At 41.6% G+C, this 15,401-nt stretch overlaps 2 protein-coding genes and 1 pseudogene across 3 annotated transcripts in view; 1 reads left to right on the forward strand and 2 right to left on the reverse strand.

The window, feature by feature from the left end:
- The window catches only part of LOC308393807 (uncharacterized protein), an 810,936-nt gene that overhangs the window by 484,335 nt on the left and 311,200 nt on the right, over positions 1-15,401 (reverse strand). The window lies entirely within an intron of this gene.
- On the forward strand, positions 345-15,247 carry LOC308394061 (neuroligin-2-like; annotated as a pseudogene). The gene is made up of 4 exons: positions 345-438; positions 11,707-11,860; positions 12,647-13,011; positions 13,317-15,247. The product of its transcript is annotated as a neuroligin-2-like (transcript).
- On the reverse strand, positions 1,026-5,997 carry LOC308399974 (uncharacterized protein; the record flags this gene model as incomplete). Its single annotated transcript, XM_080887433.1, has 3 exons — positions 4,035-5,997; positions 3,117-3,521; positions 1,026-1,091 (listed from the first exon to the last, which is right to left on the reverse strand). Exons 1-3 carry the CDS (start codon positions 4,800-4,802, stop codon positions 1,026-1,028), a joined length of 1,239 nt encoding a protein of 412 aa, XP_080743559.1. The 5' UTR covers positions 4,803-5,997.

Consider the following 15,401-nt stretch of genomic DNA (forward strand, 5'->3'; position numbering starts at 1 on the left):
GAGAGCAAGAAAGGTACAAAATGAGGTGGTGCCTCCAGATTAAAGGATTAGAAGAGAAAAGAGATGAAGGTGTCAGATCGCTGGTTATTGGAATTCTTGGCAAGATCGCACCTGATATGATATCAAAGCTTGAAGAATCTGTGGATGTGGTGCATAGAGTTGGGAAGAAGATTGAGAACAAGGTCCGACATATCATCATTCTGTTTGCTCTGAGACACGTGAAAGAGGAGATTTGGCGTCGCACCAAAGATTCGGCTGTCTGTAAGAACGGCGGTTTCCACTTCGCTGAGGTACTGCCGCGGGAGGACTGGGAAGAGAGGAGGCGGCTGTGGCCGCAAATTGAACAAGCCAGACGGGCTGGGAAACGGGCCTTTTTCCGGGGTCCTCATGGATACATCGAAGGACGGAGGATCATCGACGTTGAATGAAAGACTTGATGTAAGACTGTATACAGTGGAATATTATTAATGGGACAAAAGAGTTCTACTTAAAGTTAAAGGTTATTAGTCACTGAGTTGGTGACAAGTGTTACAATTTAAACTCATGTTTATATATTTTTCTTTTCTTTTTAAAAAAAAAGTTATTTTCTTAGCATACTCTTATTATGGTTCACTCAAAAATTTCTTTTGGTTCATTAAACGTTCGGGGTTTGAAGGAAATTGTTAAGAGAAAGGCACTTTTTTTATTTTGCAAGGGGCAAAAATGTCACTGTCTGTTTTTACAAGAGACTCACTCTGTGGATGCCGATGTTACCTTTTGGGCTAATCAGTGGGGAGACAAGATTCTTTTCAGTCGTGGATCTAACAGATCTGGAGGTGTGGCGATTTGTTTTAATAAGTTCCCAGGGGAGATTATAACATATAAAGCTGATAGTGAGGGTCATTGGTTAACTGCAGCTTGAAGAGCGAAGGTATATTTCTAATTGTTACAAATCTTTATGGACATAATAACGAAGGTCAAAATAAACGTCTATTGGAAAATCTAACAAATGTTATTTCAGAGTTTAAAGTTATGTACCCCACAGATTACATCCTAATAGGAGGAGACTGGAACATGACCTCAGATGAATGGATGGACAGATGGCCTCCTCGCTTAGGAAGGAGGCAACAGAATAACATTATTGAGAACTTTTCTAGTGATAATAATTTTACAGACATTTGGAGAAGTTTGAATCCTGGAGTTAAGAATTATTCATGGTTTAAACCTAATGGAGAAAGCAGGTCAAGAATTGATTATTGGTTAGTGAGCGATGACATTTTGAGGTGTACTTCACCATCTAAAATCTCCAAAGCACCCCTATCTGATCACTGTTTCATTGATCTTGTCTTAGAACCAACAAGGATGAAACGTAGTAGCAGGGGATATTGGAAATTTAATGCCAGCCTTTTAAATAAGGACAAGTATTGTGATAAAATTAGACATAAAATTACAGATATAAAAAATGATGACTCAGTAGTGGGTAATATACAGAAATGGGAACTTATTAAATTCAAAATCAGAGAATTCACTATAAAATTCTGCAAAGAACTGAACAGGGAAAAACGGGAATATGAAAGTAATTTACTTCGTGAAATAACTCAGTGCTGTAGTAAAGAAAAACTAAACGTGCAAGAAAAGAATAAATTGATGGAGTTACAAACTAAATTAGACGATCTTTACCTAGAGAAAGCCCAGGGTGCCTTTATAAGATCGAGAGCCAAGTGGATTGAGGCAGGTGAAAAGAACTCATCATATTTTAGTAAGCTGGAAAAGTGCAGACAGCAGAGAAATCTAATCTCAAGCTTGTTGATAAATGGGACTGAATGTAAAGATTTCAGAAAGATTGGAAAAGAAGTCTTCACTTTTTATTCCAAATTGTACTCCTCAGAATATTCAGCAGCTGATTCTGATAGTTTCTTTGATAAGATTCATAATCTCATCCCATGTATTGACAAGCCGTTCAAAGATCTGTGTGATTCAGAGCTTAAAATTGAGGAACTGGATTTGGTGGTCATGAAAATGGCATTAAACAAGTCCCCAGGGACAGATGGACTCACTACTAATTTTTATCAATTCTTCTGGAAGGACCTAAGAACTTTATTGTTTGATGCATTAAAGGAATCGATAGAGAAAAAAGAAGTGATGCCGAGCATGAAACAAGGGCTGATAACCCTGATCCCTAAATCGGGTAAGGATAAAAGAATTTTAGACAATTTAAGACCCATCACCTTACTAAACACTGACTATAAGATCCTGTCTGGAGCTGTAGCTGAGAGGCTAAAGAAAGGCATCTCAAACATTATCAGTGAAACACAATCAGGTTTTTTGAAAGGAAGACTAATTCATAACAATATTAGGCTGGTTTTGGATCTCCTTGAATACAGTGAATTAATCCAAGAGAGAGGGTACATCCTGTTCTTGGATTTTTACAAAGCATTTGACTCAGTTGAACATACGTTCATATTAAAAACTCTGCAGTCTTTTGGTTTTGGAGAGGAATTTATCAATGTTATAGAGATGCTATATAATGACATTAACAGCTCTGTTTTGCTAGAACATGGTACATGTTCAAGGTTTGAGGTTAATAGAGGGATAAGGCAGGGATGTAGCAGCTCACCACTTCTGTTCATCATGGTTGCTGAGCTGTTGTCTATTTTCATCATCATCATCATCAACTTTATTTATAAAGCACTTTAAAACAACCACAGCTGACACAAAGTGCTGTACATTGGAACTGTAAAATAAAATTACATGAGATATAAATAAAAAACAAATAAAAGAAGAGTGAAATCATTAATTAAATAACTACTGCATTAAAAAAGAAACTAAGTCTCACTGAGGTTAAAAGCCAAGGAATAAAAGTGGGTTTTAAGACGTGATTTAAAAGTGGACAGTGAAGGGGCCTCTCTAACATGCATGGGCAAATTATTCCATAATTTTGGAGCCACAATAGAGAAGGCCCTGTCCCCTCTGAGCTTCCTCCTGGATCTCGGTACCTCCAGGAGCAGCTGGTCAGCTGACCTGAGAGACCGACAGGGTATGTGGGGATGAAGAAGCTCAGAGAGGTAAGGCGGGGCAAGACTGTGTAGACATTTAAAAACAAACATAAGAATTTTAAAATTAACTTTAAAAGACACAGGCAGCCAGTGCAGAGAGGCCAGCACGGGGGTTATATGCTCTCTTTTTCGAGTTCCTGTTAGGAGTCGTGCAGCCGCATTTTGAACCAGCTGCAGACGTGAGAGCAATGACTGACTGACCCCCACATAAAGTGAGTTACAGTAGTCCAGGCGGGAAGAAATAAAAGCATGGATCACTGTTTCAAGGTGCTGCCTCGAAAGAAAAGATTTTAGTCTTGCCAGTCGCCTTAAATGATAAAAACTGGACTTCACCACTGCTCTGATTTGGTTGTCCAATTTAAAATCACTGTCCAACTTAAAACCAAGGTCAGTAACAACAGATTTAAAATAGACTTCCAGGGATCCTAAAACAACAGAGGAGGACTCACAGGGACCACTGGGTCCAAACACCAACACTTCTGTTTTCTTTTTATTAAAATTTAAAAAGTTTCGAGCCAACCAAGCTTTAATGTCATCTAGACATGTCAAGAGAGGTTTTATGGAGATGGCATCCTTGCGTTTTAGTGTCAAATAAATTTGGCAGTCATCGGCATAACGGTGAAATGAGATCCCATGCCTTCTAAGGATAGAACCCAGAGGCAGTAGATACAGAGAAAAGAGCAGTGGCCCTAAAATTGAGCCCTGTGGGACACCACATGACAGAGGAGCAGAAGACGATTCGTAACCGAGAAGGCTGACAGAGAAAGTTCTATCTGACAAATAAGACCTAAACCAATTGAGTGCAGTGCCACCAATACCCACTACATCATGTAATCGAGAAATTAAAATATTGTGGTCTACTGTGTCAAAGGCAGCAGTTAGGTCAAGCAAGACAAGAACAACATGGTTACCAGAATCACATGCCAGAAGGATGTCATTAAAAACCCTTAGTAATGCAGATTCTGTGCTGTGAAGGGTTTTAAAACCTGACTGAAAAACCTCAAAGATTCCATTTTCATCTAGAAAATCTTTCAGTTGACTAAAAACAATTTTCTCTAAAACCTTGGAGACTAAAGGCAGCTTGGAAATAGGCCTATAGTTCGCTAAAACTGTGTGATCAAGGCCAGGTTTCTTAAGCAGTGGCTGTACTACTGCATGTTTGAAATTTGCAGGAACCACACCAGAAGACAGACTGCTGTTAATAATGTCAAGGACATACTGTTGTATACTAGGAAAAATTTCTTTAAAGAATTGTGGAGGGACAGGATCCCGTGGGGAACCTGTGGGCTTAATATGGCGAACCACATCCTCTAAAGAGGAGAGCGTCACAAGCTCAAACTGAGTGAAAACAGCAGCGCAAGGGACAGAGACAGAGGGGTCAGAGTCAGGAGCTGTGATAAGAGCCCTGATGGTGACAACCTTTTCAATAAAAAAGTTCAGAAAATCATTGCAAATCTCAGGAGAAACTTCCAAACAGACATTCAAAGGAGTATTAAGAACAGTGTCAATGGTCCTAAATAACACACGTGGGTTATGACAGTTGGAAGAAATAATATTTGCAAAATATTCCCTTTTTGCCTCTTTAACAGTGTTCTGGTAGCGATGCCAGCAGTCTTTGAGAATTTGAAATGATACATGCAGTTTATCCTTTTTCCACCTCCGTTCTGCTCGACGACATTCCCTCTTAACAGCACGACTGCTCTCATTAAACCAAGGCTCAGGTTTAGCCTTAAGCTGCCTGGTTTTTAAAGGAGCCACAGAGTCCATGATTTTTTGACAGCAAGAATTAAACCAGGAATGTAGGTCTTCTGTGTCAGAGGAATTATTTTGATTAAAAACAGTCACATTAAGGGGTTAACTGTGATGGGTGAACAGATAATAATCAGTCAGCTGGCAGATGATACCACCCTGTTTCTAAAAAATGAGGACCAGATTCCTTTAGCCTTGCAGGCGATCAACCATTTCTCCAAAGCTTCTGGCCTACAGCTGAATATTAATAAATGCAAAATTCTAGCTCTGCATGAGTGTCCCCTGCAAGCAATAAATAATATGCAGATCAAAAAAGAGGTGAAGTATCTGGGCATTGTAATTTGCAAGGATAAGACATCAACAGAAAATAAGAATATCTGTACCAATATAGAAAAGTGTAAGTCAATTTTAAACATGTGGCTGCAAAGGGACATAACTCTGTTTGGGAGAATCTTGCTAACCAACATGGACAGTCTGTCCAGACTCATCTATCCAGCCTTTTCTCTGCCCATACCTCCAAAACTAATTAAATCTATAAATACTCTTAATTTTAGGTTCATATGGAGGAACAAATGTCATTATATAAAGAAAAATGATGTGATTAAGAATTATGAAGAGGGTGGGGCTAATGCCACTGACTTTGATGTTATGAATGGTGTACTAAAATTGAAATGGTTAAGATCTTTCATTAGGAACAAAAATTCCTTTTGGAACATTATTCCCAATGTGATTTTTGGCAAAATGGGTGGAATAGACTTTTTGTTACGTTGTGACTTTGATTGCAGTTCGTTACCTGTTAAACTCTCAGCTTTCCATCAGCAGGTCCGTCTCTACTGGAAATTAATCTATAAACATAGCTTTACTCCTCACAACACCCCTATATGGAACAACAGGTATATCCGTTTGTGTAGGAAATCTGTGTACGTGGATGAATGGAGATCTAAAGGGATTTGGGCTGTAGCTCATTTTATGGATGATAATGGGGTCTTACTAAAACATGAGACGTTTTGTGAGAAATTTGATGTAAGATGTACTGCTAAGAGATATAAATCCCCAGTGAAAGCCATCCCAGTCCCTTTGAGATCAATGATAAAAGAAGATATTGTGCACTCTAAAATTTCTCCTGGACTGAGGCAGCTCTGCATAGCTGGAGTTGAATTTGGTGACAGCAGGTTTACAAACAAAGTGATCAGGAATATTTTGATAAATGAAATTTGCCCTAATCCGGTTAAAAGAAATTATATCCTTAAAGAATTTGAGACCATGGAGGTTAAGGCGATAAGACAAAAGTCTACAGGGAGAGCAGAATTATTAGGCAAATGAGTATTTTGTCCACATCATCCTCTTCATGCATGTTGTCTTACTCCAAGCTGTATAGGCTCGAAAGCCTACTACCAATTAAGCATATTAGGTGATGTGCATCTCTGTAATGAGAAGGGGTGTGGTCTAATGACATCAACACCCTATATCAGGTGTGCATAATTATTAGGCAACGTCCTTTCCTTTGGCAAAATGGGTCAAAAGAAGGACTTGACAGGCTCAGAAAAGTCAAAAATAGTGAGATATCTTGCAGAGGGATGCAGCAGTCTCAAAATTGCAAAGCTTCTGAAGCGTGATCATCGAACAATCAAGCGTTTCATTCAAAATAGTCAACAGGGTCGCAAGAAGCGTGTGGAAAAACCAAGGCGCAAAATAACTGCCCATGAACTGAGAAAAGTCAAGCGTGCAGCTGCCAGGATGCCAGCATAGGAAAATTGGGTTGAACAGTGAGACTGCATTTGTGGGGTTTAGAAACATCCAGAGCATCGCAACAGAAAGGTAAATAAAAAAAGTAAGAGAGAGAGATAAAGAAATAAATGAACTAATAATACATAAATGAATAGAAAAATAGAAAACACACATGTAGAAATTGTCACATGTGAAATTGTTTTTGGAGAGAATCAGAAGTGAGACAGTTTGAATCCACAGTTCAGCGCAAAGATGCAGGAATTAAATCTGATTATAAAAACACATCGAGGCAACGAAGACCAGCTTACACTCAATATTAATATGAACACACAACATACACGCAATGAAGACATGCTTACACTCATGAATGTGAATACATGACATAAATGCTGAATGGTGTAGATTTAACACACTTAAAGGCTGAAGCTGAGGAATAACTCAGGAAGTTGCAGGACAATAGAGCGACTTTTGTGACAAGGAAAAAGAGACTGGGAGGACCAACCAGGGATTAGAAGCTTAAAGCAGGTTTAAAATAGTGAATTAGAAGTGGTTTCCAGCTGATTGAGCAAAAGAAGTGACGACTGTAGAAATAAAAATAAAAGAATAATAATTGAATTATGCAGCAATGTTTTGAATATGCATTTCTGTTGTCAGGGCAACTTCTCGAGATGTGACTCAATATGCAAATTAGTTGAATGAGTGGGGACAGAAAAAAAAGAAAAACTCAAGTTTCCTGTCTGAGACATGAGTGAAGTTTGCATTGAGAGAAATATATCTGTGACTGTGTGAGAAGAACTGTTTGGTAAAATATATGATAGCAGCCGCAGGACAATTAAATAAAGTCTGTGACTAAGTGCAGTCGTGCAGATCTGGAGAAGAAGTTTATAATTTAGTGATGACACATTGTTATAAAGTGTTTAGAAAGGGCTTAATGGGAATATTACTGTTGGGCAAACTGTGCGGCTTTAACAAGATTTTCTGTGTATTTAGCAGGTGAAACTCTGTCAGCTGACTTCAGACTGTCAGGAAGCTGAAGAACCTGAGGCCAACCACTGAAACATGATGTGGGCAAAATGAACAGAGGGAGGGATTTTAAAGGTGAACATTTAGGACTTACTGCAAATGTTACTATGTCAAAGTTACTGTGACTCAAACAGAGGAAATTCTGATTTTTTTATTTCCACACCCAGCATGTTTTGGGTGTTATATGCTATTAAATACTTTTAAATAAATTAAAAAGTATTTAATAGCATATAACACCCAAAATATGCTTCGGTTCACATTTAACTCCAGAAAATCATCAATCAAAACATGGATATTACCTGACCACAGATTCGTGGTGACGTCACTTCTCTTTTAACTGTTCGGTGTCTTTGTTTGTTTGCTGGTTGTAGAAATGGTTTATATGAGCTTTGAGCTGAGAGTCAGAGGTTTCTGTGGACACTGCTCATGTCGGCACTTATATTTCTGACCTTTTCTTATAACCGATTAAACATGATCTCCTCCCTTTTGCCCCCATTTTTGGTGGTGTAGGTACAAATGATCAGGCATGACATTCTCATAATAAATAAGATACTGCAAATAATTATTTCTGCATTTGTGCGATTGAAGTGAATTGAAAATGTGTATGAAATGACACTGTTTTAAAGATTTGGCCTAAATAATTTTGGAGTGAATGAGTCTAAACATGATGACCTAACTAGTGATATCCTGACACACACACACACACACACACACACACACACACACACACACACACACACACACACACACACACACACACACAGCATGTTATGCCAGTTTCAGCTGAAACTATGTTTCAAACCATGTTCCGGGTTTTTAGTTCACCATTTATGAGGCTTCAAGAAGAAAATAAAAGACAGATCTGAATGTTTGAAAATGTTTTGGAAAGATTCTGTAAAGATGAGATGAAAAATACTCAAAGGATAAATTTAATTGGTTTATTATTTAGATAAGTTGAAAAAAGTTAAACAAGCAAGTAAATGAAGAAACAAGGTAAAATGAAGTAATAATGAAAAAAGTTAAACAAGTAAATGAAGAAACAAGGCAGAGGAGAGAAAAGCCCAACAATCCCCTCTGAGCAAGCAGTTGGCGACAGTGGGGAGGAAAAACTGCCTTTAAACGGGCAGGAACCTCCGGCAGAACCAGGCTCAGGAGGGGACAGTCAACGGCCGGGACTGGTTGGGGGGGTTAACAGAGGTGGAGCAAGACGAGGCTACATCAGGTGAGGAAGCAGTAGCGTCTCTCCTCCGGAACAAGTGGAACCATTTTCTCTTTTTTTTCATGCACTTTTCCACGAGCGCTTTTTTCTCCAGGATGAGATTTCTCAGCTCATCGATGGTTTCTGCGTTTTGTTCTTCAAGTTTCTCACATCTTTGTTCCACCTCTTCCAATGTTGCTTGTTGTTCTTCAAGCTTGTCTTTGAGTTGTTTGGATGTTGCCTCCTGTATCAGCTTGTCCTTGTGCATGTCTGCATTTCTCTGTTGGACCTCTTTGTGCTTGTCTTCTAACTGCTCGTTTCTTTTCTGGATTTCTTGGAGCGTGAGCTGCAGGTCTTCATGTATTTTGTCTTCTTGTTGTTTTTGCGCCTGCATTTGAGTGTTTTCACGCTTCAAGTTATTGAATTCCACCAAAATCCCCTTAACGAGCTCGGAGTTGTTTCTCGCTATCTGATCGATCCTTCTCTGCATCTGTGAGCAGCGTTTCTCCAGTTTGTCCTTTTCTTCTTCCACTTTAGTTGCTTTGTCCTCCAGCTGATTACAAAACTCTTGCAGTTTTAGATTTTTAGACTCAAAGTCCTGGACGACACGTTTTCCTTCTTTCAGTCTTTCCTGCTGTTGCTCTTTCTGTTGAAGAAGGTCTTTATTTTGGCGCAGTGTTTCATCCAGGCTTTCTTTCAGCATGCGGTATTTTTCCTGCATGCTCTTCAGTTCGTGCTGCATGTCTCGTTGCTTTTTGTCCTGCTCTTCCTTCTGTTGGAGGAATTCTTTCTTTTCTTCCACAGCTTCATGGAGCTGTCTTTGGAGGAGCCGATTTTTTCGGTCCATGTATTGGAGATCCCGTTGTATCTTATCAGTCATCGTTTTCTTGTCTTGGAGCTGGTTGGTCATTTCTTTTAGTTCTGCACTCTTTTGCCTGTTTTCTTTAATGAGGTGCACAATCTGCTCTCGGCTCTGAGCAAACTTGATTCCCCAGCCCTCATTAATAATTTTTATGTCCGGCTGGCGCTGTTGTCTTTCTTCCAGCTCTTTATTTTGGGCTTCCATTCGTCTACATTTGTCCTCCAGTTGAAGTTTCTCTTCTTCAATTTGTTGCATTTTTTTCTGGAGAAGGTAGTTTTCCTTCCTACTCTCCTCTAACGCCCTTTGGAAGGATGAGGAGCCATTTGGGGAAATTGGCCGGCCACGCCAGGAAGGAGAGGCGGCGTAATCTTTTTGAATTGGTTGTTTTTTCCTTGGAAACATGTTGGAGTTTCTATACGATGACTTTGAAGAGCTTGTGGTGAACGTTTTGTAGGCTGCAAACACAGATGCTGCTGAAACGAACTAAAACTTGCTGTTTCTCACCCCTACTTAAGGAAAAACATCAAAGGACTTAAGATTCTTAAGATCTATGACATCATCACTCCCTAAGCCAATGAGATTGTCACAAGACATTTTGGAATGGGGTAATTTTTTTTAAACTGTTTTCAAACTTAACTTAAAATTTCAGTGTTTCCTGGTTGTGGACTATTGGTTAGTCCAGCCGATTAAGAAATTAATTGTCACAAACATCCCTAATATTATATAACAGACGACAGAAAACACGAGTTTTTTTTCTACTCAATAGAGGTATAATAAAAGTTTTTTTAATTATCCTACTTTTTATAAAAGAGAACATTTATTTAATTAAAAAACTCTGTTCATCTAAAGCAGGGGTCAGCAACCTTTAAGACCCAAAGAGCCAAAGAGCCATAATTGGCCTATCTGGGGTTGAAAGGCTCGATAAATGCACGGCGTTTCGCCGGGTACACCGGCTTCCGCGAGTGTGACGCTTATTTTGAGCGATGAAAAAATAACAAAATATAATTTTATTTGTATATTGCAAAATCACAATAATCTTCCAATTTAGAACTACAAGTTAAAAAAAGAACTAACATAAATAAAATACACTTCAGCTAATTTATTTTCCCAAACCACGCGGAGCCGCACTATAAGGACTAAAGAGCCACAGGTTGCCGACCCCTGATCTAAAGGGTTTAACAAAAAGGGGGAGCTTCCTGCTGGAAATTGAAATGTCCCCATGTCCCCACTGGGCGATCGTGGCTCAAGAGTTAGGAGTTCGCCTTGTAATCGAGCCCCGGCTTGGACAGTCTCGGTCGTTGTGTCCTTGGGCAAGACACTTCACCCGGCAAGACACTTCACCCGTTGCCTACTGGTGGTGGTCAGAGGGCCTGGTGGCGCCCCAGGGTGGCTGTAGCTACATCACCAGTGCGTGAATGGGTGGATGACTGAACGTGGGTGCTTAACTAGTTAAAAGAAACAAACAAACATCTGTCTCTTATTTTTTATGTCACACAGGAAAGAAGCTTCAATGTCTGATGAGAAGACATTCATTTGTTGGTGTTTGTGGTGTTTGGTGCAGTTTTCTTGTTCTCTGGCTTGTTGTTTATTTACAGTGGAGATGAAGATCTCTAACAAGTTGATTTGTTCACATTTGCGCATTTTTAAGAGGAATGTGTTTTTTGAGTTTGTACACTATATGCATGTAAGGCAACCGTTTCCTTTTTCTGTATTTTTGTGTGCTGCTCTTTTAACAAAAGGGGAACAAAAGACATTTAAATCGACCTCAGATGATTTGTTTAAATTTTTACAAGGTCTTACTGAGGTGATGCAAAGTGAAACATGCTTCTTTTTTGGTAATGTGCTGGAAAAGCTTGAAAATTGACCTTGAATGTGCTTAAAAAGTGCTTGAATTTGACCCTAAAAATGTGTATGAACCCTGCATATATTGCAGTATTTACATTTTATAGTAGGAATTTCATGGCAACAGCTAATCTTTATTTTGTTTACTGGGAAATGAAATGCTGCCAATTCACAAAGCTGTGCTTCAGCTGCACTTCCTGTTGTAGACTTGTGATGCACACAGGCTCTGTTCCAGCACTCAGCATGTTCTTCCTTATTTGCTCCACCAGGGGGAGCTCCTAAACTATGACATCTTGATAGGAGTGAACCAGGGAGAGGGGCTGAAGTTTGTGGACGACAGTGAGGACAACGACGGCATCTCAGCTGCGGCGTTCGACTACACCATCTCCAGCTTTGTTGACAACCTCTACGGCTACCCAGAGGGTGAGGACGCCACCTCTGTACACTGCCACTTTTTCAGTTATTCCATTTTACAGCCTCCTCTCACTTAACTGCATTTTGCAGCATCATCAGGTTTTGTCTCATTAGGAGCCGCGTTTGTTGATTTGTTCGTTTTTTTCTGTTTGCTGTATTCATTAAAATAAACGGATAATCGTCAAAATGACAAATGTGGACAATTATCAAAGCTTACATTACAATTCTGACAGCTTGAGTTCACATGAATTTTCAAAAGAATATAAAAAGCTGTGAAAGTGCTTTAAGCGTTTAAAACATGCGAGTAAAGAATGGAATCAGTAACATGTGAGCCCAGTGAAGTGCATCAAACAAGACAAGCGTGCTAAAGAGAGCCACTCATCCACATCACGGCGTGTCTGCGCCTTAACCTTTGAGGCTCTGTGGGCAGTAATGCTATCATCCCCCAGGTAGTGGGCTCCCAATCTCAGTGTCGGTGTTTCTGACAGATCGGCCTGCGAACCCCTCACAGCCGGACCACAGTCACAGTACAGACATGTTTGGATAATGCAGTCATGCTTCCTCTCTGCTGCCTGTCACTCCTTCTGTTATCAGAAAGACTTTTTTTTCCTCTCTAGATTTCTCACTCGCTTCCTGGCTCTTGGTTCATCTCACCAACATTTGCTTTGGTTTCATATCTGTTGATCAGACCGATCTCTTAAAAAATGTCTTGCACTGCTGTTACTTTACTCTTAGCAGTTTTCACTTTTATCTTTCTTCCCCCTCCTTTTGTCCCCTCCTGTGCTTCTTCACCAGGCAAAGACATCCTGAGGGAGACCATTAAGTTCATGTACACAGACTGGGCGGACAGGGACAACGGCGACATGCGGCGGAAGACTCTGTTGGCCCTGTTTACGGACCACCAGTGGGTGGCACCAGCTGTGGCCACTGCCAAACTCCATGCTGAGTTTCAGTCCCCAGTTTACTTTTACACGTTCTACCACCACTGCCACACCGAGACGCGGCCCGAGTGCCGACGCCGCGCACGGAGACGAGATACCTTACGTGTTCGGCGTACCGATGATCGGTGCCACGGACCTGCTCCCGTGCAACTTCTCCAAGAACGATGTGATGCTGAGCGCTGTGGTCATGACTTACTGGACTAACTTCGCAAAGACTGGGTAGGCCTCATGTCACAGTAGTGTAAACTGTACACGTTACTGTATGTTCACTGATAGCCTTCTAGTCATCTTGAATACTTGAATCTGGGTTGCTAGTTTAATTTCCGTGTGGCTTTGAAGAATTGAACATACTGGTTCACCAAAAGCATCCAGATCCCAGAGCAGCCGGTTGGTCTTAGATAGTTTAAAGGTTGCACAGAGAATGGGCCTCCTGTCTGTATTCAGTGTATTGATGCCACATGTTACTTATAATGGAGACTGAATATAACTTTGAACTGAAACGTTTAACCTTTATGCTCCACCAGGGACCCCAACCTGCCCGTCCCTCAGGACACCGAGTTCATTCATACCAAGCCCAACCGCTTCGAGGAGGTCATCTGGACCAAGTTCAACTGGAAGGACAAGCAGTACCTTCACATCGGTTTGAAACCTCGTGTCAGAGACAACTACAGAGCTAACAAAGTGGCCTTTTGGCTGGAATTAGTCCCTCATCTTCACAGCCTGCACGACGTGCTCTTTCCCACCGCTACACGCTCCCCCGCAGGCCGTGACCCCGGCACCATGAGGCCCAGAAACAACGTTCCTCGAACCACTCGTCATCCTTACCCTACCTTCCCATCAGATCCTGAGCCCGAGGGCTCAGAGCGCCCGCCCCAGGACCTCTTTCCCAGACACACCCGCGACTACTCCACCGAACTGATCGTGACAGTTGCAGTTGGAGCGTCGCTCTTCTTCCTCAACATCCTGGCCTTCGCCGCCCTTTACTACAAGCGTGACAAGCGGCACGAGATGCGCCGGCACCGGCTGTCCCCTCAGCGGGGCGGCCCCGCCAACGACCTGGCTCACAGCCAGGAGGAGGAGATCATGTCCCTGCAGATGAAGGACTGGGAGCACGACGCTCACCACGACATGGAGCCCCTGCGACCCCACGACATCCTGCGGCCCGCCTGCCCTCCCGACTACACCCTGGCGCTGCGCCGCGCCCCCGACAACGTGCCGCTGATGAAGCCAAACACCATCACCGTGATCCCCAGCACCATCACCAGCATGCAGCCTCTTCACGCCTTCAACACATTCCCCTCCACCGGCCACAACAACACCCTGCCCCACCCCCACTCCACCACCAGGGTATAGTAGGGACAGGCCCGACACAGCGCCACCTAGGGACCAGGAACACTGGCTCTGCTACCGCTCTGGAAGGGAGGCCTCTAGACGTGGGCCTTCGTTCTGTCCTCTTATTCTCTTCTTTCTCCAAAAGCAACTACACCTGCTGCGTCATGTGCTGTGAAACTTGGCAGCTCCCTCCACTGGTGGCATGTGGAGGTGCAACTGAAGTGTCCAGCAGCAGATGAGCAGTTTGGGGTGGGTGACTCAGATCTTTCAAAGATACTGTTTTCAAAGACGGTCTGCTGTTTCCAGGCTCAAGACCTCCAACATTTGTCAAAGGGACGAATGCTCTCTCGCTCCTCGCTGTTTTCTCTTTTTTACGTTGGCGTCATCTCTTTTTCCATCTCCTGTGTGTTATGTGCACATTATGCTTCTCTTTTCTACATCCGTGTTTTATTACTGCTCTCTTCCTCTCATTTGACACGCCTCCCTCCTGCTCTTCTCTAAAAATTCCCGATCTGCTGAGCAGTTTGGAGGCGGGAGGCGTACACTAAACATATAACTATGAAAACACTGATATCTTTCATTCGACCAGCATTTTTAGGTGCCAAGTAAGTACTGCTGTGTTTCATTTCTCATCGAGGGAGAAGAAAAACCAAAGAAAAATAGAGTTTCGCTATTTACCGTCAACTAACAGAGTTCTGTCATGTTCTCATGACAAAGTGCCAAACTGGCCTCAGTCGTGATTTTCTTTCTTCCATCTTCTCTCTTTTTGTTGTTTTGTTTGAAGCATTTGTTTAATTGTTGTTTTTTATTGTGTGGAAAGAATTTTTCTGAAAATATAGATATAGAGAAATGATATTATATATAGTTCTATATAAAATGTGTACAAAGGAGAAAGTATATAAAAGGGTTTTCTCAGTGGGGGATCTATGCATGAATTATTTTTAAAGACGCGGGGAAAAGGACACTGTACCTGTCGATGCACGTTTCCCAAAATCTAAACGAGTCATATCGCTCCATGTTTGCTACTTTTGGTTTTTGGTTTTCTCCCGCAGAGTAAGAGCATCGCAGGAGCATCGCAGGAGCATCGCAGGAGCATCGCAGGAGCTCCTGAAGTCAAACGACGCCTCCCAGCACTCATTTATTAAAACGGAGTCGATGCCAAAAGTCTTAAACGTTAGAATCAAAGCAACAGCTGTGAACTCAGTCATGGTGTCATGTGCAGCCTCCATCTTACTGTCACTACTTTTTCATTTTAGGGTACGTGAGGTAAAGCGTCC

The sequence above is a fragment of the Rhamphochromis sp. 'chilingali' genome, assembly GCF_963969265.1.
Source record: "Rhamphochromis sp. 'chilingali' genome assembly, chromosome: 1".
Lineage (NCBI taxonomy): Eukaryota > Metazoa > Chordata > Actinopteri > Cichliformes > Cichlidae > Rhamphochromis > Rhamphochromis sp. 'chilingali'.